Genomic DNA, 15,626 nt, shown 5'->3' with positions numbered 1-15,626 from the left:
ACTAGGTGAGATTAAGAGTTCGGCACGGACTAGGAGGGCCGGAATGGCCTGTTTCCGTGCTGTGATGGTTATATGGTTAACTGACCAACACCTCAGATCCATCCTGAGAATCGCCACAACAAAACTAAATCCAGACTTTGATGCGCTGGCTAAAAAGAGAGACCAACAACACTGTTCCCACTGAAATTAAAAATAAGTTTCTTCGTTGTGTTATGTAAAAAATGCATTTAAAAATATTTTTTCAATAAGCCTTACATGTTACATGTCATTTCTGTTAAGTGATGGACATGAGTAGTGCGCAGGTGCACGTACGTTCTCAAAATAAAAAATGCGCTCCAGATCAAATAACGCGCTCCGCATACTGGCGCGCTGTCACTGTTCTGTCCTTGTGCTGGTCGTTTTTGAGTTTTGGCACAGGGGACAATTGAATAAGAAGGAGCAGGACAAGTAGACCTGCATCTCCTACCGTTTTTGAAATAAAGACAGTCAGGAGGAGAGTGATGATGATAATATCTTGAAGAATAACTGTTACTATTAAAAAAAAAGCTGTATTTTATTCATTTAATTTTCAGTGTTTTAAAAGTCATTTCAATAAATAGCTAAATACCATGGGACTTCAAAGACAGATATTTTGTTGTAATGCATTTGTTCATTTTCAATTGAAATTAAAGCACATGTTTTCTACATATCCCATGATATTTTATTTTCTCTTATGAGGTGTATTACCAAAACACTCCGTCCATCTGCTCCTGGTCCTGTCAAATTTTAGAACCCTTTGTGGCCCACAAGTCAAAAAGTTTGCCCACCCCTGTTCTAAGATCAACCCTTTGGTATAAAAAGAGTTAACCAAATTACAAACTCATGCCCCCGGAAGAAGAACAAAAATAAAAAGCGAACCCGAAAGTGACGACATCGCAGACATATTTGTAGTTCAAAATCAGCCCAAATGAAAAAACTAAAAAAAACTGATAGAAAAAATATAGAATTAGAAAAAAGACCACCCCCCTCCCACTCAAGAAAGAGAAAAAAAACCAGAGCCAAAAAAAGGCCAGGAAAAAGCAAAAATGAAACTAACCCTACCCCCATATCAGCGGAAGACCACTCCATATATAAAGGATATATATAAAAAAAAACACCCAAACTTTAAAAATTATAATCACTATACTAGAACCAGACTTCTTAAAAAAAAGTAGAAAAAAAACCGAAGAAAATATAATCACTAAAAACTTATAAATCGGGTTAAAACCCAAACAAACCAAAAAAAATATTTAAACTGTGATAAGCGATGTATTGTAGGAAGAAGACAAGAGAAAAAAAAAGCGCCATCTTAAAAAACACCAAAAATGTTTTATCAAAAAACCATCTTAGTAAAATATTCACCTTCAAAGGATTAAAAATACACCTTCGAAGGAACAGAAAATACACCTTCGAAGGAACAGAAAATAGTCAGCGATACAGTATAATGGTTAAAGTGTGTAAAACAAAACGATTAATATGTCGAAAGAACACTTTAACTTGAGTATAAAGTGCAGAGTAAACCTACACCAACAACCAGAAACCAAATCTGGTTTGGAGGATCAAAAACCATCTTACACGATCAAAATCACTCATTCATTCGGCCTGAGAGCCCGTAACAGTAGGGAAGTTCTCATTCAGAAAACTTCTCGCTTCAAATGTAGAAAGAAAATCCCGGCGAGGAGCGTTCGGTGGAGAAATTCTGAGCTTTGCAGGGTATAAGAGCGCTGGTTTTAAATTTTTCTCATAACATTCAGACATCAGCGGTTTAAAAAGAAGCCGTGCCCTCATTACCTCAGGACTAAAATCTTCCACTAAGCGGAAGTTGTGATCTTGAAATTTAATCATACCTACACGTCGAGCTACACAAATAAGTTGCTCTTTAATATGTACATAATGGAACCGGACAATTACAACCGAAGGTTTAGCTGAAGCACTCGGTGATCGACGCATAATTCTATGCGCGTGATCAAGTAACGGCGGGCTGTCTGGGAAAACAGACGGGAACGCATCCTTTAAAAGTTGAGCAAAATAATCCCTGGGGTCGTCTTTTTTGATACCTTCTTGGAGACCAAGTATACGTAGGTTCTGTCTTCTGGACCGATTCTCAAAGTCGACACTCTTGGTTTTAAGTGTTTCCACCAATTTAGTAGTCGAAAGTAAGTCCTGTTGCAATTTTTCAATTATCAAATCTCGTTTCCGAGCGTCTTCTTGCAGAGATGCGATAAGAACTTGCTGCTGGTTAATTACTGAATCCGTCCTATCCATATAATCTCGAAAAGCCTTTATATCTTGTTTAAAAATTTGTTGTTGTTCATCAAATTTTTTATCCAAAACCTCCATAAACAGTTCATAAGTTAATTCAGTGCGGTGCGGATGAGCTTGCTTCTTTCCATTACCGTTCGGGTTCCGCCCAGGTTCTCGTCCTTTAGATCTAAGAGCCATTTCTGAGTACATATCTTCAAAAATTCACAATAAACTCTTAACGATAAGTCCAAAAAAATAGCAATAATCTTTTGGTGTAGGTAAAAATAAGTTGAATAAGGGTGATCAAAGGTTAAAAAAAAGTAAAGGTTATGGAGCAAATCTAAAACAGTGCTCACTCCATGAGCGTCTCCCGCTGACCTCATTTCATTCCTGATTGATCTCCTAAATGCTGTTCAACCTACATGAGACTTCATAATTGCAACAAAATGCTGTTGAACAGCCAAGTGTTTCCTGATAACTGGTTCTAGGCTTTGACTGGCTGTGGTTCAGCATCTCCCTTCAAATTCAATACGAGTGTTGCTTGATGCACCGGCCGCAGTTTTGGACACTTGCACTTTCTTTAGTGAAAACACGATAGTTACGCTACTAGCACTTAGGGCAGAAATGAATGTCCTCGATCTCTGTCTGTCTTTGGCCATCTTCTGTATTGCGCCCCAGATGTTGCTCGGGGTCCATCATCTTGTCAGTGGCTTCCTCTTGGTTTTCACTGCTGCCAGTCCTGCAGATCCCAGGTGGAGACTCAGGAATACCATCACACAGAGAAGGATTCTTCGTTGCTGTTTCGGTAACAATTTTTCGTTCTTAACTAGTCAGGGTATATTAGCCCTGAGCTGAACCCCAAAACCTGGAGTTCCAGTGGCCCACTCTTCGTCTGGTCTCTACCCTTTGACTTGGGTGACTCTACCGAGAGTCAAAGCACCAGGCCTTGACGCCAGTGGAATTTGCTGTCTGGGTCATTGAGACACGCAAGCCTCCAAACCCTACGACAAGGTTGTGGTCCTCTTGGAGGTGAAAGTACATCTGCTTGGACATAATAACATCCTTCATGTTCACTCTAGCAAGCATCTCCCCCCACTCAATAATCAGGAAAGTAAAGTACTTACAAATTCTTCAATCACTTACATAGTTTCCTGCCCTCTTCTCCTTAACCCCTACCTATGAACATAAGGTTCATACTAGGCTTTGAGCATTTTGGTGATTCTGCTACTCATTTCTCTTATTTCCTAAATGACGAAGCTTTTAGTCCCGTCAGGATTCCCAATTGGCTACATTGGTATAGTGTGCTAACTAAGCGGGTAATGTAATGGGAGTGGGGTCTGTTTGAAATAGGACGGTTTAAAGTGAACTTTGTTGAGGTTGAGTTGGAGATGTCAATGCTAACATCACAAGACCAGCCTGTTGAGCAAAATCGTTCACTGGAGTTCATGCCTGTTGACCACTTGTTGGGAGTATGACCACATGAGACTCATGAATGAGTCCGAAGTTCCCCTTTCTATTCAGCTCGGGTTTTAATCCATGTAGCGTCATTCCTGGCAGGTCAGTAACTGAGGGGCTTCTGTCATTCTTGTTTTTTAGAACACAGAAGAAGCCATTCAACCCACCAGCTCCATGCTGTGGCAACTGCATTTGTCCTATTTCCTGTCTTTCTTTTCTCTGACCCTGAAACTCAGATTTTTTTTCAGATGGCCATCAGCTCCCCTTTAATCTTTTTGTTACTTTCTTGCTCTATCGGTAACTGATGCACCATCAATAACTCTCGAGACGGGAGGCGAACGATAGGCTTTTATTGGTTGTAAGAGACCACCACACAACATCCTGGAGACTGAGGGAGGAGCAGTGCCTCCAATCGCCTTTATACAGGGGTCTGTGGGAGGAGCCACAGGAGCAGTCAGCAGAGGGGCGTGTCCAGACAGGTATATGTAGTTCACCACATTCACCCCCCCCCCACTTTGTTTTAAAACTTCCCCATGGGGCGAAGTTTCTTACAAGTATATTTACAGGTTAAGTCTATCAGGCGGTCGAATCTGTCGCTGCGATCTACGTAGCACCAGTGGTGATTGCACCGGAGACGGTGGTTGTGCTGGCTCCGGCCTGACTTGAGGTGTCAGCCCATTAGGCATCAGTAACCCCTCATGCGTGTGCATGGCGCCCGGTATGGGAGTGTCGTGAGGAGTCTGTGTAGGGCTTGGTGTGCGCGGTGTCTCGTGGGTATACACCTCGGTGGGTACAGGGTTCATAGTCACTGTGGAGTGTTCGGGGTAGGGGTCTGGTGCTCCTGCGGGCGCCAGGTCGCAGACGGAGACCGTGTCCTCCCGCCCATCAGGTAAGACCACGTAGGCATACTGGAGGTTTGCATGAAGTAGGTGAACCCTCTCGACCATCGGGGAGTATTTATTGCTCCTCACATGTTTCCGGAGCAGCACTGGCCCTGGGGACGTCAGCCAACCCGGTAGGTTGGTCTCAGTAGCAGACTTCCTGGGAAAAGAAAAGAGTCGCTCATGAGGGGTGGCATTGGTGGACGTGCATAACAGGGAGCGGATGGAGTGGAGTGCCTCAGGGAGGACCTCCTGCCATCGAGAGACCGGCAATCCCTTTGACTTAAGGGCTAAGAGTGTGGCCTTCCACACTGTGGCATTCCCCTCTCCACCTGTCCATTTCCCTGGGGATTATAGCTCGTGGTCCGACTAGTAGCAATACCCCTAGTTAGCAGGTATTGGCGCAGCTCGTCACTCATAAAGGAGGACCCTCTATCACTGTGGATATAGCAGGGATATCCGAACAGAGTGAAGAGCTGGCGCAGGGCTTTTATGACGGACGTGGCAGTGGTATCGGGGCAGGGGATGGCAAAGGGGAACCATGATTATGTTGAGAAAGTAGACATTGCAGTCGGTGGAGGGAAGGGGGCCCTTAAAGTCGATACTCAGTCACTCAAAGGGGCGGGTGGCCTTGATAAGTTGTGCCTTTGCAGGATGGTAGAAGTGCGGTTTGCACTCAGTGCAGACTTGGCAGTCCCTGGTCATCGTCCTGATCTCCTCGAGGGAGTAAGGCAGGTTCCGGGCTTTCACAAAATGGTAAAATCGGGTGACCCCCGGGTGGCAAAGATGTGCATGGAGGGCGTATAGCTGGTCGAGCTGCGCGCTGGCACATGCTCCCCGGGATAGGGCATCAGGGGGCTCATTGAGTCTGCCAGGCCGGTACAGGATATCATAGTTGTAGGTGGAGAGTTCTATTCTCCACCGCAAAATTTTATCATTTTTGATTTTGCCCTGCTGTTGGTTGCTAAACATGAAAGCAACTGAGTGCTGGTCAGTCAGCAAGATGAACTTTTTGCCGGCGAGATAGTGCCTCCAGTGCCTAATAGCTTCCACTATGGCCTGGGCTTCTTTCTCCACCGCGGAGTGCCGAATTTCAGAGCCTTGAAGGGTATGAGAGAAGAATGCTACTGGCCTGCCTGCCTGATTGAGGGTAGCAGCCAGCGCGAAGTCGGAGGCGTCACTCTCTACTTGGAAGGGAATGGTCTCGTCCACCGCATGCATCGTTGCTTTGGCAATGTCCCCTTTAATGCGGCTGAAGGCCGCGTGGGCCTCGGCTGAGAGGGGAAATGCAGTGGACTTGACCGGGGGGCGGGCCTTGTCTGTGTAGTGAGGGACCCACTGGGCGTAATAGGAAAAGAAACCCAAGCACCTTTTGAGGGCTCTGAGGGTGGTGGGAAGAGGGAGTTCCAACAGGGGGCGCATATGGTCGGGGTCAGGGCCAATGACCCCGTCCTCCACGACATACCTAAGAAGAGCAAGTTGGGTGGTTCCAAACACACACTTGTCCCTGTTATAGGTAAGGTTAAGAGCTTTGGCCATTTGGACAAATCGTTGGAGGTTAGTGTCGTGATCCTGCCAGTCGTGACCGCAGATGGTGATGTTATCCAGATATGGGAACATGGCCTTCAGTTGGCACTGGTCCACCATCCGGTCCATTTCTCTCTGGAAGACAGAGACACCATTCGTGATACAGAAGGGGATGCGCAGGAAGTGATAGAGTCTGCCGCCCGCCTCGAAGGCAGTGTAGGGGCGGTCCTCCGGGCGGATGGGGAGCTGATGGTAAGCGGATTTCAGGTCTATGGTCGAGTACACCTTATACTGAGCTATCTGGTTGACCATATCCGCGATGCAGGGTAGGGGGTACGCGTCAAGCTGCGTGAACCTATTGATGGTCTGGCTATAGTCCACGGCTATCCTATTTTTCTGCCCAGCCCGAACAACAACCACCTGGGCCCTCCAAGGACTTGTGCTTGGCTCAATGATCCCCTCCCTGAGCAGCCGCTGCACCTCCGACTTAATGAAGGCCCTGTCCCCCACGCTGTACCTCCTGCTTTTAGTTGCCACAGGTTTACAGTCGGGGGTCAGGTTGGCGAACAGCGGTGGGGGAGGGATCTTGAGGGTGGAGAGGCTGCAAGTGGTGTCAGTAGCGCAGCTGTCGGCATGGTGCTGGGTGGGATGTGTGGGTCGGTGTGTGTGTGTGGTCAGTAGCGGGGTATATGACGAAACCCCACAAAACTGAGGATTTCTGACAGTGATTGGTGGGAGGGGCCCATCATACTCCATTGTCACACTTTTCAGGTGGCTCTGGAAGTCGAGCCCCAATAGCACGGGCACAGAGTTGAGGCATGACCAGTAACGCAAAGTCCCGATATTCTGTGCCCTGCACCACCAATGTCGCTACACAACCCCCCCGGATGTCTGTGGAATGCGATCCAGAAGCCATGGTGACCCACTGGCTTACCGGCTGTGTCACGAGTCCGCAGCGTTGCACCGTGTCCGGGTCAATAAAACTCTCAGTGCTGCCCGTGTCAAACAGGCAGCTAGTCCTGTGTCCCTCCACCAGGATGTCCATCATTGACCTTGCGAGCTGGTGTGGAGCGCTTTAGTTGAGGGTTACGGAGGCCAGAGTTGAACCGCTGTCTTGATGTCCAGTAAGCACCCATGGGTCAGAGGCGGGGCGAGGTGGCGCCGACAAAGATGGCCTCCCCCATGCCTCGCACGCGGTGGGCAGGCAAGATGGCGGTGACCAAGATGGCTACCCCCATGCCTCGCACGTGGCGCTGCTCAATCCCGCTCGTGGTTTGGACTTACAGGCCTTGGCGAAGTGGCCCTTCTTTCCGCAGCTGGAGCAGGTAGCTTCTCGGGCCAGGCAGCGTTTTCGGGGGTGCTTTTCGAGTCCGCAGAAGTAACACTACGCAGACTTGCAACTGGCAGCAGCCATGGTCGATTCACCGGAGGGTTGCGGGGTCTGCAGCTTCCATGGGACCAGCGGGAGATCGCACAGCTGGACAGCGTCAGCATTGTGCAGAGCGGCCTCCAGCGTGTCGGCCAGCTCGATCGCCAACTGTAAGGTAAGATTGGCGTTTTCCAGCAGCCACTGGCGCACGTACACTGACCTGATGTAACGAAGGCATCTCGTACCAGGGGCTCCGCATGCTGTTCTGCCGTCAGTCCCCTGCAGTCGCAGGCCCGCACGAGTGTCTGTAGGGCCCGGACAAACTCAGCGCTCGACTCTCCGGCCCACTGCTGCAGCGTCGCTAAGCAATGTCTTGCGTAGACGGTGTTCACCGGCCGCAGGTACTGACTTTTGAGGGCATCCAGTGCCCCTTGGTAGGTCTCTGATAAGGTAGTACACCCACAGACTGACCCTGGAGAGGAGAACTCTGTGCATGATAGCAGGCTCAGTCACGGGAATCTCTTCCGGGTACGATTGGAAGCATGCAAGCCAGAGTTCAAAGGCAATGGCTGCTTCGGGAGATTGAGGATCAATGTCCAATTTATCTGGTTGTAAAGTGCTCTCCATGTTTTAAAATTGCAGCTAATAAAATTGATGCACCATCAATAACTCTCGGAGACAGGAGGCGAACGATAGGCTTTTATTAGCTGCAAGAGACCACCACACAACATCCTGGAGACTGAGGGGGGGGAGCAGTGCCTCCAACCGCCTTTATACAGGGGTCTGTGGGAGGAGCCACAGGAGCAGTCAGCAGAGGGGCGTGTCCAGACAGGTATATGTAGTTCACCACAGTAACTCAGTGCCTGCAGCCCACCTGCATTTCTGGGGGACGTTGCGGGAAACCAGAGCACCCTGGAGAAATCCACACAACCACGGGAAGGGCGTACAGACGCAGCACAACCTGGAGTCAGGATCGGACCCGGGTCACTGGTGCTGTGAGTCGGCAGCACTGTCTGTTCTACCTCTGTGTCGCCACATTGTCGGGATCGGCACGATGTACCTGGGCTGTGCTAATAAGCACTGAAGGTATTGTGGGTGTGTGGGCACTCACAAAATAACATTGCTCTTAATAATTTGCAGTCATAATAAATTCAACACCTGCCCTTGTCTCACCCTGTATTTATCATTTTGTTCATAGGCAGATGCAATCTACGACATGATTGGCTTCCCAAAGTTTATCCTGGATGCGAAAGAACTGGATGAGGTCTTCAGTGATGTAAGTAGATACCTTCCAGTTTATTTCTGATCTTTTCAAATGTCGATGTACTTTCAAAGGTCCAGTATGTGAAGGGGGAGTGTTTGCCTTGCACTTTTAGCTCACGTTTACTTAACTCACTGATGTTATCACACCAAGCTCTCCCAGGAGCCCTGGAGGCCCAGCCCTCAAGAGTACAGACTCTCAGGGCTCTGCGTTGCCAGTCTGGAGGTGCTTTGCATCTGCTGGGCTGGCTTCGCTGAGACAAAGGAGCTCATGTGGTGGTCCTGGCTGAATTGCTAAGTACCGAGCACAGCTGAATTCAGGCTCTGCTCCAGATGGATCGTGCTGCAGGAGGAGGAGGTTCCCTAGAGAAAGGAGGAGCTTTAATCGAAGACTGGTCCGTCAATAGGTGAATTGCTGAGGCAAGAGTAGAAGGTAAAAACAAACTCATCTGTCAGAGGGATCTTCATTTGTCTAGGTGAAAGCCCCATTGACTCCTCCTCGCCAGCACTAGTTCCATCCAGCAGCATCGCAGAGGATTCCCCACAGCTCATCCTCTGTGACACCGGTAGGGACGCTGAGGTCACGATTTCTGCGCATTGTCACTTGGCTTTCCCCGTCAGTGGGAGTCAGACGCCAGACTTGGACAGAACTGATTTTCAGGTCCCACTCTGCGGGCTAATGGAGCGCAAGAGGTCACTGGGACTTTGATTGGGAGGAAGAAAGAGTGTGCGATCAGCTAGGCTGGAAGACACACTGGGGTCACAGTCTGCAAACCAGGGCGAAGTCGGGATCAGATCAATGTGGGGATTCAACAGGTGACCTTACAGAGGTGTGTAAAATTATAAGGGGTATTTGTAGGGTGAACGCACATACGTTTCCCCCCCAGGGTAGGGGAGCTAAAAAGCTAGAGGCCTTAGGTTTAAGGTGAGAAGGGAAAGATTTATAAGAGACCTGAGGAGCAACTTTTTACATAGAGTTGGTGGGTATATGGAGCGTTTGCCAGAGAAAGTGGTTGAGACAGGTACAATAACAACATTTTAAAAAGATATTTGGCTAAGTATGCACATAGGAAAAGCTTACAGGGCTATGGGCCAAACATGGGCTAATGGGACCCGCTTGGCGATCACCATGGTCAGCGTGGTTGGCCTTTTTCCTTGCCCTGACTGTGTTGGGCAGACAACTCTAACAATGCATACTAACTTTCCTCTCACACAAGACAGCACTCTCTGAACTGGGTACGTCACAAAACAAGGGCAGCCTGGAATATGCCCGAGTGCCTGTGCTTAGAGACCTCTGTGACATGTTTCAGTTTCAAATATTTTGCCTCCTTTTGGCGTGTGTTTGACCAGTTAGGTAGTGGCAGATATGAGGCCACAATGGCATGCAGTTGGTTTCAAATTCAAGTTACTTCCGACCCTGTATTATCTTTCCCATTAATTTTCTCACTTGTCTTCCTTTCAGACAGCCTAGCTACCACTGGGGAATGATGGCAATCAAAGGCAAGAGGTTGAGAGGGAGGAAGATGAGTTCTGGATGAGATTGAACGGAGAGGATGGCAAAGGGAGATTAACAATTGTGAAGAAATGGAGGGGAGAGTTTAGAGGGGAGAAGATTGGATAGGAGAGGGTGATGAGAAGGGATGGGTGACACAGGGATGAGGGCAAAGAGGAAGAGTGGCCTTAACTGGTGGTGGCCCCCACAAGGAAGAGGGTGAGTGAGTGGTCCTGCTTTGCTCGCCTTATGCAGTGGCCCTGTGTTATTTTATAGTGAAGGCCACATCTGGCCAAACATATTTCATAGAAACGTCACCTGATTCCTCAATAAAGGGCAGGACTTTGTGAGAATCAGTCCCACTCCCACAGTCCACCCAGTGTTGTTGTCCAATTCCCTTTTGAAAGTTCCCAATAATCTGCTTCTCTGCTCATTCTAACAGTTCAGTCAGGTTACAATAAAGGCGTTTCTCCCTATTACATCTCCCTCAGGCTAGTGTCTTTTAGTCCACCACAGACAACAAAGGTTCAAAGGTTCACTTTATTACCAAATTATGAATGCAGCATTCAACTCAAATTTGTCTTCTCCAGATAGCCATAGAATACAGAAAACCATATAAGTAATTGAAAGAAAGATGTCAATCCCCCACCCCGCACGAAAAGAAAAAAGAAACAAAAACTCGCAAACCCCAAACGCCGCCAACCCCTCCTTTGCACAAAAAGTAACGGAGAAAACCCGCAAGCTATAGACCTGGGTGGAGCTTTGGGACCACCTTTGGCTTGTTTCCAGTGTCATGCGAAGGTTAGTAGCGGCACCGACTATTCTTGAATTGATTGAGGGATGGGGTGTTATTGAGGGGCCGAATAGCCAGTGGGTTTTCTAGTGCCCCTTGCAGGATATTCTCAGTGGGAGCCCTAGCATGTGGCCATGTATGCACAAGTTTATTTCTACAGCATTTTTCTGCTCTGACGGTGGTTTATGGATTTGGATTTAATTTGTGGTTATTTGAATGGAGTTGTCTGTTTTCTGAAAGACCATTATTTGTTTTCACCCAGTATAAAGTGGTTCCTAACCTCTACTTCCAAAACATGCTGGAGTTCTGTAACTTCTCCACACGAGTCATGGCCAATCAGCTGCGGAAACCTCCCAACAAGGGCCAGTGAGTATCTTGCCCTCCTGTGAGCAATGGTGCCTGCCGGAGGTCTCGGCGTTTCCCCGTCGTCAGGCGTCGGGTGTTCCCAGCCGCCCTCCTCTCACTTGTCCGACTGGTCAGAAAGTGATTGCCTCGAACTGCTGCGTCCCCGGTGCTGACCTCCTCGTGCTAGTTCTAGCCTCATCTATTGTTGCTGCACTAGCCAGTAGGCGCTGCTGGTGAGCCGGCCAATCATGAATCAGAATCAGAATCAGGTCTATTATCACCGGCATGTGACGTGAAATTTGTTAACTTAGCAGCAGCAGTTCAATGCATACATAATATAGAAGAAAAAAACAAAATATAAAATAATAATAATAATAATAATAAATAAACAAGTACTGTAAATCAATTACAGTATACTAAGATTGAACAGATTAAAAATCGTGCAAAAACAAAAATACTATATATTATAAAAAGTGAGGTAGTGTCCAAGGGTTCATCGTCCATTTAGGAATCGGACTATCCCCGTGCGAGCAGTGGACCAGAAGGTGGATGATGAGAGCTGTAACTTGCCTGAAAGTCCTTGCCTGGTTCATAAGACTAGACGTGTTATGTGGCATCTTCGCCAGCTGTGATGGTTCTCCAGCGTTAATTCCCATTGACTTTAATGGACCGGAACTTCCGAAGCAGTAAAACACAGAGTGCCTAGATAGGACATGTAGTGCTGCAGATCAGGGATGCATTTCCAGGCAAGTGAGTTGAAGAGGCCCTGGACACAGACAGCCCTTGACTCTGCTCCTACACACCCTCGCCCAAACCCCAATCCACCCCTCTCGCTGTCTCGGATCATTCTGGGTCACTTCAGAGGAAGTGAGATCAAACTTGCCCAATATAATCAGAGACACAAAAGATTCTGCAGATGCTGGTAATCTTGAGCAACACAAAATGCTGGAGGAACTCAGCAGGTCAGGCAGCATCTATGGCAGGGGTGTCAAACTCATTTTAGGTCACGGGCCGGATTGAGCAAAATGCAGCTTCATGCGGGCCGGATCAGTCGGACACGTGCGAACGCAGCTTTCGTTGCCTCCGTTTTTTCAGCCTGCTCTCATGTGTCTCAGTCTCTGCTATAACTACAAAGTGTTTCACTTTACAAATTCCGTTTCTTATGAAGAAGACTGCCGAATAAACACTAAAAACCCTGAAAACCTGGTACCTGAATAAACTCAGCATTAGCCATATCATATGCCATAGGCGCTTCGATTACTGGGGCCAGCTTTAATAGTAATTAGATATTATCTCGCGGGCCAAAGATAATTCCACCGCGGGCCGGATTTGGCCCGCGGGCCTTGAGTTTGACATATATGATCTATGGAAATGAGTAAACAGTCAACGTTTCAGGTCCAAGACCCCTCCTGTGGGCTGTGTATGCTGGTATAATAATCAGGGTTCACTTTCATACCTAAACAGGTAGACTTGATGGATGCCAAGTGACAACGCAAATCCAGAGCTCATTATCTGTTTCCATTATAATGGATCAAACCGTAAGAATCAGGCTCAGAAATCAAACAACAGCTGGAAAGGCCACTAACCCTGTGACCAGCTAGCATCGCCTCTACATGAGCACAGTCACAAAATACCTCAGTGGCAAGGCCCAAAGCAGAACTGAACCCGAGTACTGCCACATGCATGCAGTGTGAGGGGGTTTGCTGGGTGGAAGGGTCAGAGGTTTCAGTGGCTCGGTGCTGGGGTCACTGTTGTCTGTCCACGGAGGGGAGTTGAATTGTTGTCAAGGGCTCTGGGAGGTTCTGAAACTCTCAGCTGCTGCCTGTTGGTGTTCACCTGACCAGCAGCTCCCCTAGGTGGTGAATGTCAGCACTGTAGGTACCCCAGATGCTGCGTCCAACGTTGCTCCCTCATTCTCTGCAGTCCTCATCCTGAACTCCTGACCAACACTCTCGGCCTTCTCTGTGTTCTCAGTACCAGCTTCATGCCGTGTTTCTGAGACTAACTCTGACTCTCTTCCCCAAGGTGGAGTATGACCCCTCCCACCGTCAATGCCTACTACTCCCCAACAAAGAACATGATTGTGTTCCCGGCAGGCATTCTCCAGGCTCCATGCTTCTCTCAGGATTTCCCCAGGTAAGTGTGAACAATAACGAGGGCTGGGTTAAGTTTTTTCTTCTTGAGATATAATGATATTGGTGGTGTTCATTCAACCCATTGACTCTGTGCCAGTTCTTGGAGTCAGTCACTGGGTAATCTGTTCCTCACAGTCCATAAACAAAGGGTTTGAAAACAGAGGTAAAAGCCTTAAAATTGGAAATCCATTCAGCCTAGTGAGCATTGTCAGGGAAAGCAAATGCAACATGTTAATGGGAGGATACCTGCAGTAGAGTTTAAAAGTTCAAAGTACATTTATTATCAAAGTATGCTGGGGGGGAGAGGAGGAAGGAAGGGAGGGAGGGAGAGGGAGAGAGAGAGAACGAATTGTGCAGACAATAAAACTAAGCAAATGGCATTCAGGTCCCTAAGTATGACCCATCTACCTATGGGACTCAGTAGATATGGGGTGTGTGCAGGACATGATCTTATTGAATGGCAAAGCAGGTACGAGGGATAAAATTAGATTGTGGTCGGGTAGAGTTTGATGCTGTTATTGTGCATGTGGGAACTGATTGTATGTGTTTAGCAAGGCCAACTAGTAGATAAGAAGTGTTACGAAAACCCCGTAACCAGGTAACTTACCAGCAAAGATAGATGGATCAGCTGAGTCGGATGCTACTATTTTCAAACGTTTTATTCAACAAGGGCACAAACGTATGGTTAATACAAAACATTCAGATCATACACGTCGTCAAAACGCAATCTAAAACACCGATGTAACCATAATCAATCAGAAATAAGCTCTACAGTTGTCTAGGGGTTAATACTGAGTCCAACGGAAATATAAAGAGTCACTCAGAAGTTTGCCGGCTTTTCCTTTTGGGAACCGCTGGGATTTTCACGTTGTAGAGAGAGAGAGAGAGACGACTTAGAAAAGATACACACTTGCCCGTCGTCTTGGCAGAGCAAATCCTTGGAACCAGGGGAGCAGACTTCCCCGTTGTTGTTTAAAAGCAGTCTTTCGTTGGTTTTAGCCACAGATTCAAATTCGGAATCTACCGCACGTGGCTTCCTTCAAAATGGCGTCCCGCTCCCACGGGAATCGATCTCGTGTCTACTGGGTGCGTCTGGGTGCTTCTGAGGGTCCTCCCCTCAGACCCGCCTTTATACTTCTTCACGGGATCGCAGGTGTCAATCAAGTTGCAGGTAATGCGATCTCTCTCTCAACCAGCCCACTTTGCCCGAGGGCTTTTCACGTGGTCTCCATGAGACAATAGTCAAAGTCACCGTTATTCTGCTTCTTGGGAGAACGTGGTCTTCCGCACGTCTCTCTCTCTTGGGTCAGTTGACCCCCCTTAACTAGAGTTCTTGCGATTTTCACAAAGGAGAGAGCCAACGGCATAACAGAAGTATGAGGGGACAAGACAGATTATTGATGGAGGCACCACAGTACAAGGAGGGAAGTCAGTCCTGGTGGTCCCATGAACTCTGACTCGATAGAGAGTGCTTATCTCTACAATTTACAAATGTGCTGATCTAAGCCAGCTGAATTGGGACTTTAAGGTGCTATAACAAAGAAATTGGGAAGGGTTTATGGTGTTGTTGCTAATGGAATGGGTTACAAATTAAGCCATGTATTTCTGGAAAGCGGTTATCAATGATGTAATTCATAAGACCATAAGACACAGGAGCAGAATTAGCCCATTTGGGCTATCGTCTACTTTGCCATTCAATCATGGCTGATTTGTTTTCCCTCTCGATCCCATTTGCCTGCCTTTTCTCCATAACATGTGATACCCTTACTAATTAAGTACCTATCTACCTCTACTTCAAATGCATTGGCCTCTACTACTGTCTGTACCAATAAATTCCACAGATTCACACCCTCTGGTTAAAGATATTCTCATATCTGTTCTAAAAGGATGTCCTTCTTTTCTGAAGCTATACCCTCTTGTCCTAGACTCTCCCACTATTGGAAATACCCTCTCCATATCCACTTAATCTAGCCTTATATATTGTAACATTCAAAACTGGCTCCTAACTGAAGCACAGCTCACATTTAACGGAGCAGTTAAAGTAGCTGTATCAATGGAAACAACGGATCGAGAGGCATTTGAGTTGCAGTTAGGAATGAAAATGAGC

General features: G+C 47.4%; 1 protein-coding gene across 9 annotated transcripts in view; it reads left to right on the top strand.

Annotated features, from left to right (window-relative positions):
* Positions 1–15,626, top strand: part of LOC140718236 (endothelin-converting enzyme 1-like) — a 319,941-nt gene that overhangs the window by 281,469 nt on the left and 22,846 nt on the right. For all 9 annotated transcript variants that reach the window (XM_073031724.1, XM_073031725.1, XM_073031727.1 and 6 more), the window contains 3 exons: positions 8,693–8,770; positions 11,302–11,405; positions 13,410–13,520. In XM_073031724.1, coding sequence (XP_072887825.1) covers positions 8,693–8,770; positions 11,302–11,405; positions 13,410–13,520 — 293 coding nt within the window. The remainder of the gene's footprint in view (positions 1–8,692; positions 8,771–11,301; positions 11,406–13,409; positions 13,521–15,626) is intronic.

The sequence above is a fragment of the Hemitrygon akajei genome, chromosome 29, assembly GCF_048418815.1.
Source record: "Hemitrygon akajei chromosome 29, sHemAka1.3, whole genome shotgun sequence".
Classification (NCBI taxonomy): Eukaryota; Metazoa; Chordata; class Chondrichthyes; order Myliobatiformes; family Dasyatidae; genus Hemitrygon; species Hemitrygon akajei.
Note: the sequence above shows the minus strand (reverse complement) of the source record. Positions and strands in the feature narration are given on the sequence as shown.